The following is a 22303-nucleotide window of genomic DNA, read 5'->3' as shown; positions in this document are numbered from 1 at the left end:
TTTGATATATTTAATTTATTGCAGAGAATAACGAAGACAACATGAGTGAACGAATTGAATGTTTAGTTAATTTATATAATGCGTGAGATGCACGTGAAGGGATGAGGAATTAATGGAAGAGAAGGGAAATGGTAGAACGTTGCGACCCTCGCCCTCTGCGTCCTCCGTAAATCAATCTTCCTATACATGTCATTATCAAATTTTAGGATATTTTCTCGGAAGACATTCCTCTGTACGTTGCTTCGATGTATTATCGTACATGTAGAAGCGTTTGAACATGATAAAACGTGTGTTTTTTGTGTCGACCTGAATACTAAGAAACATATGAAACACCATGTACATTTTAGAAGTTACAAAAAACGAAAAAGAGTTGGCTCTTAGAAGCGTAGAATCAAATGGAGAAAATGTGCGACAGAAACGAACAAATCGAACGGATACAGTGACCTTCGAAATGGGTTCGAACCACGAACGAAGTTTAGTCTTAGTCTATTTAGTGTTTACAAGGAAGAAGAAAAAAAAATACAAAAAGAAAGAATAAAATAAAATGGAACAGTTTTTGATCTACGAAACTTCTTAGAGGTTAATTTGAACACACGTCAATGAAACTGGTGGTTTTTTGATAGTTCCAGAAAAAGGAAAAGAAATCGGCGAGATTTTTCATACGAAGTGGAATTAATCACTTCGGGGAATATGAGTCTTATTACACTGGCATTGTTACGACCATTGTTAAACCGTATATGCATAAGAGAAGTCCGGTCGAGCACCGGATTTACTTTTCTTCGAATTCTGCCACGAACCTCGCGAGCCGGGTTTTGTCACGAAAAAAAACGATTTCACGGCGAGAGATTTTTTCGTTTGATCGACATACGTCGAATCGCGTGCATTGTAATAGGATTTCGGCTTCGTTTTGGTCAAATTACGCTGAAGCTGCTGTCAAGCGAGAACGCGCGGTCTTGTAACGAGATAGCGTGGCTGAGATTGGTGATACTTAATTCAATCAATCGCCAACGATCGATTGATCATTGTATTCAACCCACACCCCCCCAAAAAAAAGAAACATAAAGAAGGAAAAATAAAAAAAATTGGCTCTTTATGTAACAAGTCTCGTTCTTATTGTAGCGAATTTTTTTATTTTCACCATTGATAAAACTTATAAGGCGTGAATATTAAAAATCGTTCCGCAATCTTTATCATTGTTTCTTGCATGGAACTTGACCAATAGCGACTCATCGTCGTATCAGTATTATACCATGTACTCTGAATCAAGGTGTATTAAATACAATACAAGCGATAATTTTGTACGATCGAGAATCTCAATTAATGTACGATATTCATTTTTATCCACATGACGTGCATTAGACGTTGACCGGATGTGTTATTCGTTTCGTGTAGAATTATATGGTTCTTGATATCGTGAGTGGATGTACTCACCGATCTATGTTAAACGATGTTCTCTAGAAACGTGATCGAGATTAATAAAAATTTGATCGAGGACCGCGCGTTATCTTTCTTTCGGAGATTGCATTTTAATATCGTTGAGAATCGATTACGAGCATTTGTATTGAATAGATGTTAACCGTCGTTGATTAAATCGAAACACGGTTTTAATTCAAGGGTCACTCGAAAGAAAGCAATGAGTACCACTGTCCTAGATATACTTCTCTATATAGTGCATTGTACATGACGATCTTCGAAAGGCAATACGTAAGTACCGTATAATTGCATTTGAATCAGGCATCGTGTTGAGTTCAGACGTTCGTGAAATTTATTGGCATTTGACACAAAGGTATTGTGGACATATTTTGCTTCGTAGAGTCGTGAATTTATTAGAATTCTAGGAAAATTCATTTCAAATAGAATCGAGCAAGTATGAACGAGCTGCTTTTTTTTTGCTTCTCGACGTTCACGTTTCATTCTTCCAAGTTATTGAAGTCAAATATTTGTGCATAACTTTCATGGAACAGGCGAATAATTGACTATATGCACTTAGTTTCAAGATGCATAAACATGACTTAATCCGGTGGGTACATGTGTACTATAACGTCGATGCCAGTTTCTAAGTGCAATCACGAAAACCAAGAATCCCTTTCGGAAGGTCATGACATCACGGGACTCGGGTAATCCTCTGAAATTCCCTCCTCCTCCTCCTTGACCCCTCACTCGAAACCTAATCCACAAACCTACGAATACTAGATTAGCTTCTTTCGTTATTTCTGCTTTGAAAAATATGTTAAAAAGAAATGAAAACAGTTCGATCAATCGATAAAATCGAATAGACGTAGATCGTGATATATTTAATACCCTTAAACAATATATATATTACGTTCCATTTGCTTTTAACTGAAATTCGCTTGAATAAATAACGTTGAAAATTGCTTTCGATAAAGATAATCTGAACGCACCCTACAAAGGGATACGACTTGTCTATGGATGTGTAAGCATATATACATGTTGTACGCATGCAATAGAAGGTTCTAGCGTGTAGTGGTAGATATACAGTTACTAGCGAGCACGCATGCACGTACTAGAAGAGGTTAGAATCAACGACGCCAGTGCGTGAGCACTCGTTCGTGTATCAAGCATGTGTAGGATGGTACGGAGGGAGTGCGCATGCGCATAACCAGCTGGCGCCTTGACCGGCTGAATAGTCGATGCTGAAACTTCGTGCTGCGAGTGTCTGTGTTTCTTCCTCCTTTGCGTCCCGTCGTCCGTGAATTCGTACGCGAATTATATCCGCCTACATACACGTACATATACCCGGGATATAGAATAGGCGGAGAGGCTCGTTTATGTACGATCGTCGTGAACAGGTGGACACCGAGGTCGCTCGCTTTGCTGCGCGAAACGAGGTTAGTTGACTTCGAATCGAATTTCGGGCAACGTCGCTTCGCAGGGGAACGACATTGCGTTTGAATATTCGTTGTGAACTGCGACCCTTGTGTTTTACTGTGCCATGTGTGAAAGTAAATATACTCTTATAAAGACAAAGATAACTTGTGCATTACGTTCGACTGTCATTTATCCCGTCTAATATTTCCACGCAATATATCGGACGAAAATAGTATCGCGTGTTCAGAGCTTATTCGAGTTCCTTGAGAGTCCATTAATACAGTTTCGTCATCCGAATAGGCTTTCGTAAGAAAAATTTCGTACTGTGAAATTTGAAAAGCGTGTTTATACGGCGGCAAATGGAAACCGGATATCGATGTGAAACAATTTGAACATTGACAGATTGTTCAAGCAAACATTATTCCCTATGTTTAATCGTGGTTTCAATAAACAGCGAATTTTTCGTCGATTCAGTTGTTTTTGTCTTTCGTCCAGTATTAACGGGGGTAACTTATCGAATTGAATAAAAGTGCTATCGCGAGCAGGATCGATAAGGATCGATTATACAACGATATAATATCACGGAATTCGATTAATCGCGAAAGTTATTGTGCATTGCTGCATACACGGTATTTAGAACGTCAGTTAACCGAGGACGGAAACGTTACGGTAATATAATACGCTGTTAATTAATTATATCCAATGGAGAATCGAAGGAAACGACATTGGCCGAGAAATGGGAGGACAATTGTCGTACATAAATTTTACATGGAATATCGACTGTTGATTCGACGTTCATACGCATTAAATTCCTGTAATTATCGTGAAATACACAATCGTTGAAATATTATATTATTTTAAATTGTTATTTTACTTTGTAATTCGCTTATTCATTTGAATAATAACGCTGTTTGGATATATTTCAACTACAATCGAGAATTATCTGCTTTTGAAATTTCGATCCTTAACGAATTTTCGTCGCGAACGTACCACGCGATATATCGATGCGTTGTACATACATTTCGATAACGTTCGTCTGTTGACATAAAGGCGCTCGAAGAATTGTGATTTTTTCAAAAGAAACTTGTGGTGGTATACCGCGTGTTCGAGTTTTACTCGACGATAGATAGATCGTTGTTATTGCCGCGATGCAGAAATTTTGCACGTGCTGCTCTTTAGTGTGCTGTTACATTCTTATTGTTAGAGACGTGTGTGCGCGCGCCCGCTAAAAGCTGGAGCACATCAGATATCGTGCCAAAGTTAACAATATCGATCGTTCGACTTTTACAATTCACATAGGCGCCATATTGATTTCTCCAACAGATGCATGCCTATATAAGAATTTTTAAATAGATACCTCGAAAACGTCGAAGAATGGATCGTTTTCAACGTAAAAGAAAAACAAATTGTCGCCCGACTTATTCCTTTCAAAGCTAAACACAAGCACATCACACGTTCGGTACTTCATTTTTCTCGCAGTTGTTACTTACGGTTATTCGGTAAACACGTGAAGCATGGCACGGGAGCACCTAATTAGTTTCATTTCAACGTATCCCCGTTCTGCATTAGAAGCAAGTACATTAACCGGCGCGTTATTTTGTTCCTTTGCAGCCACGAATCCGATAATCGAATTCTAGCGGCGGACCAAAAGACGTTCACCTCAGGGTGGGAGAGACGGAGGGAGAAGGCAAAGGGGATCGAACGAATTCGTTTCGTCCCTCTTGCGGCCATCCTCCAATCAGCTTCGTCTCTGTTACACATCAACAACCCACTCTACACTTCCTCTCTACCACCTTTGGAAGCTTCGTTCCTCTTCCACCACCGTTGTTTCTCTCGCCCAGCCAACGATATTCGTCGCCTGGAGAAACTGGAACAACCGTTCACCCATAAGCAGACTGGTGTGTCTAGGGACCTTGCCAGCTCGTCCTTGTAACCGAAACATGTGCCAGCCACGCTTTTGAGCCACGCGTCCACCGCTATCATCCCTTGCTATCAACGGTCAAAGACAGCTACACGAGGGAAGAGATTGTTTTCTTCCTGTCGAAGAAGCTATTTTTTTCACGCGTCTAAATCAATACAATGGAGTTAGTTGAATCGGTGAAACGATAAATTTGATTAAATTTTTCTTCAAAGGTAGAAGAATCCTTGGTTGAGGAGAGAAACGAGCTTGAGGAGCGAACGAATGCGCAGAGGGATAGCAGCAGAGCAGGAGGATGCAAGGCTGGCAGCTTTGGACATGGGATAGATGATAGATCGCGAACGATGGGGTGGTAGAACGAAGAGGAAACGCAAAATGGATTGGCTGCCTTGGCTTAGGTAGCCAGAGACGACGAAGTCGAGGCCGCCAGGGCGAACGAGCCCCGAGCTGCCATAGCAAAGTTTATTCCTCTCTCTCGTCGAGAGAACGGATCTTCTCTCTCTCTTTCTCTCTCTGCTCTGCTCTGTCTCGAGGAACAAGGAGAGAATATTTCTCCACGTCATTGGTGAACGTGTACCTTCTATCAAAGACTGCTTACTCCTTCTGTTGCCGTCTGGTGATCGTGTAAAAGACTGAATCGCGTTAATCGATAACGAACAAACGAGGAATTAGTCTTGCGAGCTTTATCGTCGTTGCAACAGTTACTCAGGAAGGATCTGATTAATCCACGGAGGAGATTCTACAGGTGGATCAGTTGTAAGAAGAGGAGAAAGATACAAATTTGAATTCTTGTGATTTTCTGTTACGGAAAATTGCTAGATTCTGACACACGAAAAGACTGAATTCTGTTGATATATATATTCATTGATAAAAGAAAGAACGAAAAACGTCGCAAATCGCGGTTCTTTTAGAATTACTGGCTTTCATATTCGTTCGTATCCTATGTACCTACATATCTATCCGGGATCTCACGTAATTGTCACACGCAGCCTGTCATACAACAGCTATACGAGCTTTTCAGAAACTTCCGTGGAGCATATTATACATATATATATATATATACACACACACTCACACACAGAAAAGCGGCGAATTCGTTTTTCGCATTTCCGACTATTATACATATTGCAAATATATATAAGAAATATATACACATATTTAGAAAAAAGAATATATATATATATGTATGTATGTATCTATATGTATATGTAAAAAAGAACTCTTCCGCTGCCTAATAAAAAGTGTCGCGTACGATACGGTAAAAAAAAATCTCACCTTTGGAACGATTATACGGAACCGTATTGATGTATCTAATCCTTCTTTCTATGAAAAGAATTTCTTCGAGTTAAAGAGAGACTACATTCAGCTTTTAAGAAAAAAACAGATCTTTGTTCGTCCTCCATTTCGCCAAATAAAACTGATACTCGTATCGAGGATATTATTAACGACGTGCAACGAAAATTAGATAAAGAAAAAAGAAAGTACTGAAAGTCAGTGAGAAGTGAAGTTGAAAGTGTGATTAGTCTGCGCGGGTCCGTAATAGAGCAGGATGGGTTGTGGACAGAGTAAAATCGGCAACATCTATCCGAAGAACAAGAAGAATAAAAACAACAGCGGCAAGAAAAACGGTGATTCTGTCGGTGAGTTGATAATTATCAATAACTATTTCCCATTTTTTCAGCATTAAAAATCATTTCTTTTTTTTTTAATTCTCCTCTTCGTATTTGCAAAGTTTCATTTCGTTCGTGAACGATTATCGTTAATCGCGAACTGTACGTTTGTTCACGTGGTGTAAATATGTAATAGCCGGTTCGACGAGCTGACAAACGTGAGAGAGATCGGCATTGTCGGTGTAATTAACGTCGTTGCTCATCAATCTAGGTCTACCGCATAATTGTTGACCCGATCGGTGTAATTAAACAGATGCGTCTCAATCTAGGCCATCGACACCCATAGCGAGAGCTCCTTTCCGATGAAAGGTGATTGAACAGTCGTTTGAATTACGTCGTTGCGTTTATTTCGCGCGCAATCCTTTCGTTTACGGGAAGTTAGTCGAAGTTACGCGTAACGGCGTATAGATTAATTAAATCGAATTTCATTTTTATTCTTATACCACCGAGCATTAGTTTCAATTGAAAACAACGAGGCGTACAGAGGTCGAAAAAAGTTGTCACGACTCGATTAACCTATCGAACAATGTCACTCAAGGTCAGGGACATACTGACATAACCTCAAAGCTGCGTCTTGTCGTGAAGTTCAAGGTTAGACGTTTACGCGTCAACCGTGAAAAAAACATAGATACGAACTTCAGTTTTATGATTGCGTAACAAAAGAGGTGAAAAACAAAGGGGATTCCATTAGGAGAGTTATTATGTATTTCCTTTGATGTGTTCGCGATCTTATCGTTAGATTAATTATCCTAGGCTAGGAACATTTTTCCGAAAATAGAGGTTTTGGTTTCACCAATTTTTTTCTTTTTTTAATGTTTCTAAACATGAAGGTGATTTCCATCGATGTACGTGTGAGAATCGAAAATTAGCTCCTGGCGTGTCTCCAGTTGGAAATTACGTTCCAAAACAGGTGGAATATAAGTACAAATGGAATAGACATTCATATTTAGATTTCGCGGGATCCGTCTCGAGGCTGAACGTTAAGTCGCAATTCTCGTTGTATAATTACCGTGCTAGCTGTTTCTCGAGCTAGTGTTTGTCTTGTAAACGTTACGCATCGAGGCTCTGTTCGCGAGATTCGTATCTGCGTATATGCATGTGCGTTTGAATAGTTAACTAACGACACTTGGAACATTAAATCTCTGTGTGCTAGATGTAGTAAATACTTCTACCATTAAATCTGTCTTCTGGTTGATGCTATTATCTTTACGTCATTCGGTTTAATAGACAATCATTGACTCATTGTTAGAAAAGGTGCATATGTATATTTCTCTTTTTTCGAAATTTCCTGTTTTCCTAAAACACATAACCTCTTAATGACGACGCTTCCGGACAAGAAGATATTATCGTCGGGGATTTTTTTACCTCTTTTTCATCATGTTTCGTATTATTCAGAAATTTGTTAAGAAAATTTACGGAAATTCCTCGATAATCGTATGATTCATCGATACTTCGTTATTCCTGTTAATGTTCGATGAATATTGATTGCGCGCGCATTCGCCAACAATGGCGCAATAACGAAAAATCGCAGATAAGACGCTCCATCGAACTCGTTATCGTGGAATTTTATGTTAGAATTCTAATAAGAGTTCAGTAGAGCGACAGAACGAGTACACCGCGTGCGTGGCCACGCACACGTACGCACGCGTGCGGCAACGATCGATTTCGTTCTTAACGTGCATCACTTGAGGTAGATTAGGCTCTAGGTTAGGTCATGTAAAAGGGGAGCGTAACCTTCCGAACGGTAAATTGACATTCACCAACCCTAGTCTAGTGTTGTTCACACGTCAGTTGTTTTATCCGTTGAAAACTAGCTGATAAGGCACCGGATGTATTTTGTTCCGGCAACGACACACTTTTCATTCATTTAGTCAAAATTTAGTTTCCCTTCATGTTTCTTCAATGCTAGAATGGATATCTTGTGAATGTTGATAATCGAGCATTCACACAACGGACTGTCTATTTCGAGCTATGTTTGTCGTCCTAATTTCACTAGCAATAAATTATCAACGACGATTAAACGAAGATAGATTTTCTAATTTGTGGTGTCACGCGACCCAGATTCGCGGATTCGAACGACTCTCGTGCTTTTGCTTTCGTTGAATGAATTAAATCTTGATATATTTATTTTTCTTCTTTAACTGATTTGTTAATCACGATTGTAAAAGGTAACGCGTAATGTTGTTGTAATGTGAAAAAAGAAAGGAAAACAAATCAACGTAGCACGAGTCTTGAAATCGCATGTCGGATCGTGGTTTGTTGTTTACCGGCTTCGACGTCTGCGAGCTAAATATACCACGCGATAATTCTGATATTTATATCATTACGTTGGCTTCGCTCACGGTACTTTGAAAACAGTGTAGTCTAATTCGTGCATACATCAAGATTATGTATTCCCGATTATCTATTCGAACGATTACTTAAATAATAGTTGAATAACATTTGACTCAATTATTTATCGTTCGTGTAACCCTGAGAGTGTATATACACTTGTTTGTTGACTAGGCATAAAATTGCGCTGAAATCTATCCGTTATGTCATAAGAGCGCTAAAAATAAAGATCAATATGCTCCATTGAACATATATACTTTTTCTCGATCGCACTTTGTATGGAATATTTTGTGAAGATACAAGCAGATGCATATTCGTTAATATTACGATGTTTATTCGCATCTTATCGTCTGTTGTGGCAAACTCGTTATGCCAAGGAAAATGCATTAATACTTTTGTCATTGTTATTTACAGAATCATAAATAAGTTGAAGAATATATAGAGCTGTATATACACATACTGCTAAAATTCGTTATCTATGTAGATATTATCTATCATATCTTTAAATATGCATATGTACGCATAAACACATGAAATGCATTTGAAAGACATTACAGGATTTGTTAAATGTTTAATTAAACGTCGATTTGTTTGCATCGTTAAATTTGTGATATCATATTTCGCGGTAGTGCAATTTTCAATTTTCCACTAACCGCAAACGGTTGCGCGCGCACTTGGTTGCCAGAGTTTATACAGCGTTGCCATCGTTTGAGCGGGAGCATGTGCCGCGAAACGGTCAAAGTGCTTGCCGTGCATGCGAACGTTGGATACGTGTGTTCATATCTCTCGGAGTGAGTCGCGTGCCTGCATTCGACTCCCATAACGTTCGGCCGGCGCTTCGTCAAAATATACGCCAGTGTCGACACGGCTTTACTTGGTAAACAAGACAAGTTCCAAGGCCCGGAGTCGATATTATCGCGCTCGGTAGTAGAGCAGCTAACGACTTGCCTACGTGATCGTTGCCCGCCTATAAAAGGGTCGCGTCTCTCTAGCGTCAGTGTCTGTCTCTCGTAGCAATTTCGTGTGTGAACATCGTTCGTTTTTACTTAAAACGCAATTTCCATTATTCTAGTTATTTATACCTGTCATTTATCGATCGTTGTTAACCACGACGTTACCGATACGCCTCGACATTCTGAACGTCGCAAAAGTGAGGTTAAGTAACAACCGGCATTCGGGAGAGATCGTCAGTCGGTGACAGTGAGCGGTTATATTTTACGTCGAATCATTGAAGCCGACATTTCCTACGGGTGGAGGACCCCCCTGTTCCACCAGGACGTCGGATTTCGAGAGTAAACAGAAGGGGGCGAAAATGTGGCTAAAAGTGCTCAGACAGAATATAACGCATTTTGCCCGTAGGGCGAAAGGTAAGGTCACGTTTAGTTCCTTGAAACATGAGGCAAGAAGGGGAAACGGCGCGTCCGTTACGAATACAGGTTATTTATAGATTTACGATGATTATAAGTTAAGACGACGTCATATACGTCATATACGAAGTTTACGATCGGTGACGAATGGAATTTATGCAGTTTAAGTAAAGGCTTTCGCGCGTATCCCTAGGTAATTCTATCCTCGAATTAGGCTGCATTCTAATTTAAGCCCGTCTCGCGTTTCGCGGTCTTTCGGAGAAGAGAATTGTGGAATGTACGGTGACGATGCTCCGTTGCAGCTGCATGACTCACGCAGCTGCTTCAGCAGAACGTATCCGGTCTTTTGCATTGTTCCAAGTTTGTTCACCCCTCGGAAAAATCGTGCAAACTGTGCGACTTTAGTTCGATGTTTACTTGGCGCCGCGTGATTTCGTGTAGTTGCATTCGTCGCGATACGCGTATGCGTCGTAACGTTCAGTTTCTGCATAGCAGCAGTCAAGTGTTAAAAAACGGAAAATTGTTATTTTAAATTTGCTAATTATAACACATAATCACCATCGTACTCAGAAAGCAATTACACATAACGTTATAGGTAAATTTTTGCAAATTTTAACGATCTTTCGTACTGGACGCGTTTTACGTAGTAACGTCCGTTTCGACCGACGTGACCGTAGTCATGTCCGTCTTTTCACGTGAAACCTTGAAAGCGAGATGCGACGCCAAAGGATATTTCGGTGTTCCATTCGACTTGTTATCAACCTATTGTTAATTTCAACGTGAAAACCTGTAGCAGTTGTAGATTATATACATCGCATACTGTGTCGCAATCTGTCAACATCTGTGTTTTATATATGGCTAAGCCGGTGCACAATCTATCCCCCCATTCCGAATAAAATTTTTTTCTCTACCACCTTGAAAGTTGCATTCCAAGTTTCGGTATCCCTCGCGGGATCCTTCTGCCGAGGTTTAAGCTTCCGTTTCTAATTCTGGAGAAAGTTCGAAATCTTCTCGATGTTTTCGACGAGCGCGCGGAGTGATGGATGCACCACGTGACCCGGCTCGCGGTACAGAAAGCATCCTCACCATTCTAGCCGTACGATCTAACCTAAACAGCCGTACGGATGTCACTTTCCCCTCTTTGGCATTCCTCGATATAGTCGGTGAAAAATGACGTGCGCGGTATCTAAACGTTCTCGATGAAGCTTCATTAGTGCATTTTACAAGTACGTTGATGCATTGATAACCAGGGTCACGTGGTGTTCTACGCGTTTGAATGACGACTGAAACAAAGTTCAGTCCCCGTTATGCATGTCTGACCGATTTTACGTCCACGGTTATATTTCTTCCACCGACTATACCGTCACGGAGGGAACGGAATGGGAAACCAGGGGGAAAAATGCGAGTCTCGTGACAGCCGTGTGACTATACATAGAACGTGATATTGCACGCAGTGGTGTAAAGCGCGTTCACAAGAGATTGGCAATTGCGCATGCGCGATATTTGGCGCGTCTTCGGCGCCGCGTGACCTGTTGGGTTAATGGGACGCAAATGGAAAATTTATTTCGAGGATGCTTGACATTCTATTTAGATGCAACTGACAGTCTATTTTTTCTATGTACATTTCTGCATTTCCATTTCGTCCTTGTTTCTCTCCTTTTAAGGAGAAAATTAAGAAAAAAAAAGAAGAAGAAAAGGGAGAGATACTCCTAGCGATTCGTTGATTTTAATAATTAACGACGAGTCGTTAAATCACCGCAGAGTATTTACGAAATAACCACTCGTGACGGAGAATATTAGTAATGCTTTTCAAGAGGAGTCATGTGTATCAAGACTTGTCGAGTAATTATTTTTCCCGAGATACACCAAGTTGCGTTTTTTTGCGCATAATTTTCGGAATAATAAACCGACGCAGTTCGAAAGACCCGTAACGGAGATAACATTCAGATATTATTTCGACGATATCTCGTTCTTATCTGCTAATAAAAATCTTCATTACACGCGAAATCGGCCTTATCTGCAGGTGTCACCCACCTTCCCGTTCGCTTTGTGCATATTGCTTCTTGGCGCAGTGTAATTAAAAAATGATTAATCAACGCGATTAAGAGGATGCTGCGTGCTTGAACTCGTGCCAATTCAGTATAACTTTTACACGCGTTCTTTGTTAATATTGAAAAGTGCAGCGGCGTAGTATTCTCGGAAATCCATCGATCCTCGAAACGCTATAGATAGTTTTTGTGCGCGAGATAATTATTTATTTGCTCTGTCAATTCGAAGATCGAAAATACATGGACGAGTTTGTTCTCCTCGTTAGTTCGCGTATTATAATAGATCCAAAGTTTACCTACTAATAGGTCGAAGGTTTTAACACTTGTTATTAAAAAGAAAAAAAAAGTTACCGTCACTTGTCAATTGTTCAACTTTACACCTAAAGTTTGTTTAAAAGAAAAAATATCATTCTAAGGTATACATCGTTTAAACTAAAGATCAAGACCACATGTTTTTTAATCGTCCCGTGTACCTTCGTGTTCGAATAAGTACCGTCAATCGATCCCAGAAGCATCGATCTTTATTTTCTCTCTTATCAAGGGCAGACGGTCAAGGTTTTTCGCGATGTATAAGCTATCTCAGGACGGATACGCGGTTCAAAGGTCGTTTTTCCCATTGAAAGAACTCACGGCAGACACGCCCACGCTGGAAACGTTCGCGGAACACCTGAGCAGCCGGCAAGGACGCGAAATCCTTGTGGCCAGCTGTAGATATAGTAGAGAAAAGAAAAGAAAAAAAAAAATCTCCGTGGTGTCGCTTTTCGTGGTCTCGCAAACGCGGTCTCGTAAGACGGTGGACGTTTCACCATAACGGAATACGAGTTCTTTCCTCGCAAAAATTCTTTTCCCGCTTTCTTATCCCATTCGAAACCTTCGTATTACCATCGCAGAAACTTGTGATTAGTCCTAATTCTGCTCGATTTATTCCTATCGTTTCCTCGATACGTCCAACATACTTACAGAAGTTGGATCAACTTGTGCACCTAGAGGTGAAGCCTAATGTAATTGAATTCGGTGGAAGAAAGCATCTCGTTTCCCGGATGAAATGTTCCGAGAAGGAAAAGAAAAAAATGTTGGATTTCCTCGATCGGTGGAGAAGTTTCGAGGAAAAGTTGGCGAGGGAAAAACATTTCTCCTTGTCACCGGCGGGGGGAACGATCGCGATAAGCGTATTTTGTTTGCTTCGACGAACATTGTTCCGGTGTGTAACTCGGGGAATTCTTCTTTATCACCGGTCTGTTTTATCAGCGGAAAGATTGACGGATTCAAGGTGTAGACACTTTTTTTTTTTACAGAAATTCGTTCGTCGGAGCGTGATAAACGATTGGATTCGATGAAAATTCGACGAGAAAAAGGGTAGATGTGAATTTTCAATTTCACCGATAATCATAGGTCATCGACGAGAGCTGTGCGGAGAGTCCCCGTGTACATAATAAATTTCAATTAGGAGCAAGTCTTATTTGGAGTGTTCCGGTTTCCTTGAAGGGATCGTCGCAGCGAGAAGAGAGAAAAAGGGGAGAGATTTCTCTCTTCGTCGTCTAGACTATTACGTTTCTCCGAAGAAATTGCCTGGCGCCTTAATAGAGGTTGCGGAGACCAGCGTCGTTCCTCTCGTTTATTTTACTTATATAGAAGTAGAGGGGCCTGGCTGGAATCGCTATCAATCGTCGTGTCCGAGTATTGATTTCCACGGAAACCAGTTGCACCGCGGTAATTCGAACCCTCCAACCCATATCCGTATGATATACCTATTCGATGGACGTCGACGTGCCACCATTTTCCCTTCCTCAGTCGTAAATATTTCTCGCTGCAATGGAAGAAGAGGAGGAGGCGGGGGATCGTTTCCTTCCGTTGTTTGCCTCTCTCCCACGATCACCGATTAACGATCACCGCTCTGCTGCTTCTACCCGTTCTAAAGGTCCTTAAAAAAGACACAGTGCCACCGTTAATGGCGTCTCAAGCTTCGATTTACGGACAGGCTGCCGTTCGATCGAGAAATTTATGAACTAGAAAAATACGTAACTCGCTCGGTGAAATATCGGGGAATGTTTGCTGGATAATATTGCTTCCTTGACTTCCTTCAGGTTCTAGGTCGATTTCGTTGCAGATTTCTTACGGTGACTCGTTTTATTCGACTCGTTGTTTTTTCAAAGAATCATTTTTTTTTCTGAAAGAAATGGCGAGAGGAAGTTTCTTGTTTGGTTGAACATCTTAGAGTTCAAGGTTATATTATGCATGTTTAAATGCTACAGTGTACTGTAGAAAAATATGGGTTACCTTGAAGAAAACAGAAAAATGTTTCTTTCGTCTTATTCACCCTTTCGACGCCATTTAAATTTCGTAGAAAAATTGTCTCGTACCGTCTATTGGTAAAGAAGATAATTGGAACGGGCCATTTTACGTGGACCAACTTGTGTGTAATGTAATAATATCGAATTAGGTGTTCCTGATCGAAAAGTGTAACGGTTAACGGGTTAACCGCGAGCAACGAAGTGGATGATGGTGCCAGAAAGGGAGTTGTGGGTTTTTCGTATGATAATTGATCGTGACATAGGTTGGCTGGAGGGAAACAGGTGTCATCCTGGACAATTTAAATATGAACAGAGCCTCTGTCGAATACCCATTCTGAAATCTCCCAGTTGAATAATTCTTCGAAATAATGTTGTCTCTTGACAAGAACGAAGAAGTGAAAAATCAGTGAAAAAAATCACTCCGAGCAACAGTTTCGTATATCGTAGCTAACACAGAAGATCGAATTCTCCTGAACGTTGGACTTTTCAATTATTTATGACCCCGTTAACACACGTGCAACGCCTGCGCGTTTTAAGCTTTCTTTCGAGGAAAATCCACCGATGGTGTCTTATCAGTTCTCCCTGAAAAAGATCGGTCTTCAACGGACGAGATAAAAAGAATAAGAGTCAGGGACAGATAGCGCGGTATCGAGGTCAATTTTCGTCCCTCCCTCCACCTTTCTAACCGAGATAAAGCTAAATCCCCCGATCGAGCGGGCATTGTTTCTTGCTTTATCGATCCTCTCTCGAATTAGTTACCTCTCTCTCACGAGCAACCAATAATTTCCACGTTCGTTTACATACTCAGCGTGCCTTTACAATTTTCTTAACCCTTCCGCTGCGGCAGATTTGAACTTCAAATTTTAAACTTCACCCTCCGTCGGGCGCACCTGATCTCTCAGGCACAACCATAATTCATCTAACGTATATAGACGCGATGCGTTGCGCAATGAATGTGCAAATGTGCTCAAAATGTTGATGTTTTTTGTTTACACTCGTGTTCTTCTATTATTCCTATGGTTAGTTACGTTCCATTTGGTAGAAGACCTCTTGATGGCCGATCTCTATGGCGTTTCAGAAATGGGTGCCTCGCGTCGAAACACATTTACTTTACCGACGCATTGTACTTATTTTTTGGGGGATAACTGTCGGTTCTGTGATGGCAACAGCAGATTTTTATTAAATATTTAAGAGCCGCAGGTTCCCGACCCCTGGGTTAATCATACCGAATAAGCGTAAACGCGAAGGAATCCCTCCCAAATTGCATCGAATTCAAATACACATTTCCCTTTTCTCTGCTCAAGTAGCAGCCGATTTTTCCTCGTTCCTCGGATACATGAATGGGTTCGGCGGTTTCGCAGCCACGTGTCGTTCACCTGAACACGCTTCTACACTTGATCAAATTCAATTCAAGCCTCGTGAACGCACGGCCTTTCTTCATTTCCGATTTATGTGCTTTCCTTGCCGCTCGAGTAATTTAATCACTTGGAAGCGATTCGAAGTGAACGTTTTCCAATTCCTACCTCCCATGTACAGTTTCATTTGATTAAAACCGACCTGGTGGTGGTGGTTTATCTTTCGAACGTCGTCTCTTATTTCTAAATAAAGAAAAAGAAATTCCAGACTGAAAAATTTCTCACCGAGAGAATCGAGATTAAACTTTCGACAATTTATCAGTTTTTTTTTTCTTTTTTTCTTTGGCGAAGTTTAGGCGCCGCGGCGGTAAAGTTTTCACCGCGGCACACAGATGCGGGCGTGATTCAACGATTCGTACGAACGTCATCACGAGGCCGCTCACAATGGATAGAAAGTCCTGTCCTATATTTGGCTCCGTCTGCTGCCAAGACGCATTAACAGCAGACGTATACGAGGTGAATCAACTAGTGGCGGCCCACTGTTCGATTTTCCATCGCGCACGGTGCTGCACCGTCCATCGAGAATCGAATTTCATTGACATTTTTCGCGGAGGCGGGATTCCTCCCCGTGCAAGGTATCCTGAACTTTCTGTATGGAATAACAATAATAATTGCGGAGGAGCGTGTGCATAAAGCACACAGGGAGTAAAAAGGAATCGTAAATTACTAGGTGGGTTTGTTTTTTCGTCGAGTAGCTTTTCGAAATTTCACGTCGATAGCCTGGATTTACTTGAAATTTTCAAGGCAGCTCGAACCATTAGGTAGGCGATCGCGTTGTTTCGCGATATTCTACGACAAAACACCGGTATTTTTAACAAATGAAGGGATTAGAAAGTGAGAAATAAAGTATCATCGATAATAAACATTTCGCGTTAGACGAATTCCTTTTCTACTGTTCCATGTTTTACAATTTCATTCGAAAAATAATAATAACGTCATTCTGGTTACGCGAATTGGGCGAAATTCGCGGGGTATATAAAGTTCCTCGCTATCTCGCGTTAATTCGGCGTAATTATTCTCCGATTTGGCGGAAAATTGAGCGGTGACAAGGGAGAGGAAGAAAGTAGGTCGACGTCTCTCTGTGCAATTCGCTAAAATTAACGCGCGTCCGTTTCTTCTTCGTTACAGAGGAGGGACAAATCTAATTGTAGAGAACTCGCGTGCGGATAAGCTTCTCGAGCTGCGTTTAATCGAATTAAATTATCGAAAGATGCGGCTTCGTCTATCGATCATTTCCATCCTCGTTTCTTTCTCCACGTTCCGATTCTATTCTTTTTCTTCCGGATATACCCGCACTCGTGCAAAGTTCGTCGAAACTCGTGGAAATTTTGATTCGGACGAACGGAGAACATTTCTCGTTTTAATGTTACACCGGGCGAAATTGTAACGCGTAACTCGTTACTCAACCTCGTTCTGCTACCGTAGTTGTTACAATACTTGGATACAATCCAGGATGAGAATTCTTCGAAATTCGTACCCATTATCCTTGTGTAACTCCGCTTAACGAAACTTTCGTGGAAAGAAGAAAAAGAACAGCAGAAGGAGCTAATAAGAGAAACTGTTACCGAAGAAATAACGACGATCCTCTTCGATGTTCTTATTCTACCCGAAGGAAATAAGTTCCTCTGTTGAATCGGACACACTAAATAACCACCATTGATAACTTCGTACAGGAAACCATGAGTCATCGACCCTTTTTACTACACGAGAACATGTCGTAATGTACTATTTATCATCCTCTTACTCCCAACATCCGTCCAATCGACCAAACAGCTCACCGACTCGTAAACGAGCAAATAAACATCGATTTCGCGCCAGTCAATTTATATTCGCGTCGTCGACGATCGGTTAATATAGTAGAACGTAGACGTACACACAGAGAGAGAGAGAGAGAGATCACGTGAAAAATTAGTATTCGTCGCGAGATCGGAACCTAACCGTTGAGTAATCGCATTCTCGCGGCTGTTCGAACGCGTTATTATTGGAATTCCACGTGACAGATGTCGACGAGTATGCACGATTCCCCGCTGTATTGTGTGCCTTGAAATAACGAGCCGGTGCTTGCTGCTGGTGGAACGAACCGATCGTTGGATCGTCGCGTGCGCCTCGATCTCCGGCGCCGTTAGCACGTGGAACGCTTTAACGAGTCGCGATACCTGCCCGCGATAACCATTCGAACCAGTCGAACACGGCTGCGGCGATCCTCGAAACGCGACCGACAGGTATTGTATTTATGAACACGTTCAGCCATCTCCGTCGGAATTAGCCGTCGATTATAGATCGTTGTTGGGAATTGAACCGCAATGATTTTTCCTGATTTTCGGTGTTCGATTTTTAACGATCTTCGAGCATTTCCGCTCGAGAAACGGAAACTTTTCATCCGTGCCACCTCGTGAGAAGATTGACCATATTTTTGAACCCCTTTGCGTCTCGTTATATCCATTTCTGTGAAAAATTTGAAATGTTTAACACTGTAGAATGCTAACACGAGGGATACAGTGCTCTAGAGAATTTTTTTCATATTTTTATTTTTTAAATATTGTTAGATTTAATAGACGTGTGTTTATCGGTTTGTTTTGCCGGGGAGTCATGAAAACCCAGCGTGTGTCGATCTAAGATTAATATTAACTCTAATATTAGTCTTGATTTATATGGTCAATCGGTACTGTCTGAATTTAGACTGTTTTCCAATTGATTTGAACACGTTCCAAGTCGCTATATTCTCGATTAAACCTTCTCGTTGTTTACCAACCTTACAGTTGCCTGCTCTGTTCATCTGCGTCATGGAAAATTGTTTCTTTCGTTCGATAAATACAATTTACCTATTTTCACATTTCACGAATAAAAGGTATCGCTGTAAATTCTTGGGAGAAGCAGGGTGAGACGATATTAGGCACACGCACAATGTAAATCCATTAAATGCAGGTCGAACCCATCGAATTATAGCATACGACACCCACATACCTATGAATAATGCACAGGCCAATAGCAACGACGTACTCGACCGGAAGCTTTTTACCTCCGCACGGAAATATACTCCAGGTGACCCTCCCTCTCTCTCTTTCTCTCTCGCGAAACTTTTTCCCTCTCTCTGCCTTCCTTCCTCTTTCATTCACTTTAATTATCCTTCGAGCTGAGCCGAGAGAGAGTTCGAATTCATCGGTACGCGGTGATTTTCACCGTTCAAAGGGCTGGAGGGATCGATCGGTCGTTTCTATTTGCATCGAGAGGGAGATCCTGAGGAGTGCGCGTCAGAAATTAGCAGTATCGTCGAATCGCGATAGAAGACTCGGAAAACTTCTATAAACTTCTGTCTCTTTAATATTTAAAGAACCGATCTTCGATTCTGTACGCTGCATGGCACCTTGGAGGAGCAGCTGTCGACAGGAAGTCGGCGAACGGGAGGTTCTTTTTTTTCGGCAAGGGGAGCCTTGGAAGCATTTTTACGTCTCCTTTGTTGTTACCCGCCAACTTCCCTTTCATTTCGTTCCGTCCTACGTTCGCGGTCCTTCGTACGAAATAATCGCGATAATAATAGCTCGGCCGGTCTTGAGCTTCTAGTGTCGCTCGTTAATTTCCGTTTAAAGGAGGGAAAAAAAAGCAGCTGCCAGGAGTCACGAGAGTAAACTCGCGGCAAAACATTCGATCACCGTTACGTAATTAATCATTGCGACTAAGAAGGCAGGAAAAAGAAGAAACAAAACAATGCAGTGACTAAGTGTCGGGTGTTATCTTTGGTATCGTGGCTTCTCGAACGAGTCGCGATCGTATCGTTTAGATCGCGTGCTTTGTGGATCGTCGAAGAAAATTGAACGGGTACGTTGGTGTAGTGTACAAACACATCGTCGGGATAAATATTTAAATTAGTCACGAGATCGTTCCAAGTTACAGAGATCTCTTTGCAGTTCTCATTTTGAAAAATCGCGTCCTTCGCGATTCTGCCTCGTGGATATCCAAGGTGAATGCGTTGCTCACGGGTTTACGCTCGCTTGCCTCCTCCAACATTCGTGTTTTCTGTATTACGCTAGTCGTTCGTGAACAACGACCGTCTTCCGGCAATATCCCGACATGGTTTCGTCACTCTTTCGTTCCACGGATTATTTTCCTCTGCGCGCGTGTATGCAGATTCGAAATTTCTGGGAAATTTAGGTTAGAAAGCGTTCTCTCGTGACTGAAATAAACGATGTTCAATGTCACGAACGTGATTTAAATATGATTTATCGTATGCTCCGGTTTGTTGTTTTTTTGATGGTTTTTTACCACGATAATTATCTAGCGTAACGATCTTAAAGCATAATTTCCGCTGTTTCGATGTTCTCCATAGCCCGGGTACCACTTCCGGTGTTGTAGAGTGTCTGAAGGCGAACGCGACTCGCATCATCGCTCTCAGGCTTCTTTTTTATCGAGGTGATTCGTCATTCTTCCTTGAAAATTGCGGATTAACATCCTTCTAAACGATCAGGCGTCTCCGAGCAACGATTCGAATGTTTCGAGGGAGACGAAATATTTTCGCGTCTCGATGAAAAATATAGACGCTCGAACCTTTTTTCAATCGATGCTCTCTGCAGTTAAGAAACAAGCAGATAAGAGAAAGAACGATATCTAAACAAAAGAAATTGAAGATTCGTTTATCGCGTACTCTACGATCCGTTTCGTTAATGAAGAAAACAATATCGGTTCTGTGATGTTACTCCTCGATAGATTTCGGCAAAGCCCGCACTCGAAACGCGCACAGAGGGACTCGGATGGGATAGCGGATGCACATCGCGTCGAAGGTGAGCTAATTGCGTCGCAGTTAATTAAGCCTCCGGTTAGTTACGTGCACGTTTATGTCGTGCACCAGCCTCGTCTGAGCCTGGAGATTTCATCGGCATTATATGCCTAGAGAGAAAAGAAACGTCGCCCTTTATTTCTCTCTTTCTTTCTCTCTGCAGAGAAATGTGCAGAGTGTCACGGGGCAGTGATTCTACGTGAAAAACTGAATCGAAAATGTGGAATACAATTTTTCCGTAAGAGCTTTAGTTTTCGAGAAAATTGAATTTAAAGTTCGTAGAGCGCGCGCGCTTTCAACTGCCCCCAGTTTGCAGTTTTTTCAAATTGAATTTTCTCGAAAACGATGCATCGTGTGAAAAAATTTTATTCCATATTTTCTGTTCAGTTTTTCACGTAGAATTACATTCTTCCCTTTTGTAATACTAGTTATACGACATCCTGTATATGAGATGCATGTATACATATTCCCCTTCCATCGTTATTTCCTTTCCAATTAATAAAGGGCGCAGCAATGTGCGTTCGAATGCCTCGTTTATTTCAAACCAGACAATAGAATTCTCCGCTTGTGTTGGGGCTGGCGGTGGAAGAAAGAGGAGGAAGGTGAATTGAAGCGAACGGTGAAAAGGTGTGGTGATCTGCTTCGCGAGTTTCCTCGCGGAACAATCGATCGTTTTCTTCAGAGTCCAACCTATCGATCGCTTATTAAAAATTATCGGGAAATAGGAGGCATTGTGAGAAGTTCTGTGGACTAATTGTGATCAGTCTATTCGAACAGGCTAATTTACTAAAGACAAAAAAAAGTATTCATTTAACTCCGGTAAAATCGAAGTCAAATTTAACGTGAAACATTTTTTCGCGTGATAAATATTTGGCAAATATTTGATTTTCAGTTTTGGCAATTGTACAACGATATATATTATTAGAGAATGATTCAGAATAATCTAATAGAGCACTCCTCTTACTGGCCATAGAGTATTTTCGTCGAAACGATCGAGTGTTTCCAGAATTTCGTCGTATCGATCGATTCACGAAACAAAAAAGAAAAAACGAAAGCTTTCTTCGTTATCGTAGGTTATCGCTGCATAACGATGCAGAAGAACGCTTTACTTTCTCTCTCCTTACTGAATCGTCAGCCATTGCGTGAAAAGTGTTGCGCTTATCTGACACCAGTGGATTAAGCTTGTGATCGATTAACGCTCGTGACGAATATGTAGCGCCGATAATCAGCGTCCTCGACTTGTTCCGCGTGACTCTTTCGATTCCGGAAGTCCTCGATTGTTGGCCCGAAATTTATCGATCCTCCAATTCGCTTCTCGTTCGATCATTTCTGTTCCTCGAGCCAAAAAGAAACAACGAGGAAACCTTCCAATTCTACGTAACATACAGAATTACAGAGCAACTTCTTTCAAGGTGAAACGTATCGATAATATAATCGATGCAATTTTTTTTCGCTTCAATTATGTACGCGATTATCGTGTTTTCAAGGTGATATCGTAGATCACACTTTCATCGGATATTTGAAATATCGATAACTCGAAAATGTGTTGTTTTCAGTGCTAGATTAATTTTACTCCGGTTTACGATCTATGAGTCACTGTTTGCTTCGTAGTAATTCTTTTGTACTTGTTCATTCTCAGAATTTCAACCTCTGAAGCCTTTTT

General features: G+C 41.2%; 1 protein-coding gene across 2 annotated transcripts in view; it reads left to right on the top strand.

Moving 5' to 3' along the window:
* The first annotated feature begins 6081 nt into the window (after positions 1-6081).
* The window catches only part of LOC108571846 (rhoGEF domain-containing protein gxcJ-like), a 31896-nt gene continuing 15674 nt past the window's right edge, over positions 6082-22303 (top strand). The window contains exon 1 of one of the 2 annotated variants that reach the window (XM_017933987.1): positions 6082-6387. In XM_017933987.1, coding sequence (XP_017789476.1) covers positions 6297-6387 — 91 coding nt within the window. In that variant the 5' untranslated portion in view covers positions 6082-6296. Of the gene's footprint in view, positions 6388-9825; positions 10116-22303 lie in introns of those variants that run through there. The other variant, XM_017933988.1, reaches the window with a different exon arrangement.

Source organism: Habropoda laboriosa, unplaced genomic scaffold (assembly GCF_001263275.1).
Source record: "Habropoda laboriosa isolate 0110345459 unplaced genomic scaffold, ASM126327v1 scaffold99, whole genome shotgun sequence".
In the NCBI taxonomy this organism is placed as follows: domain Eukaryota; kingdom Metazoa; phylum Arthropoda; class Insecta; order Hymenoptera; family Apidae; genus Habropoda; species Habropoda laboriosa.
Note: the sequence above shows the minus strand (reverse complement) of the source record. Positions and strands in the feature narration are given on the sequence as shown.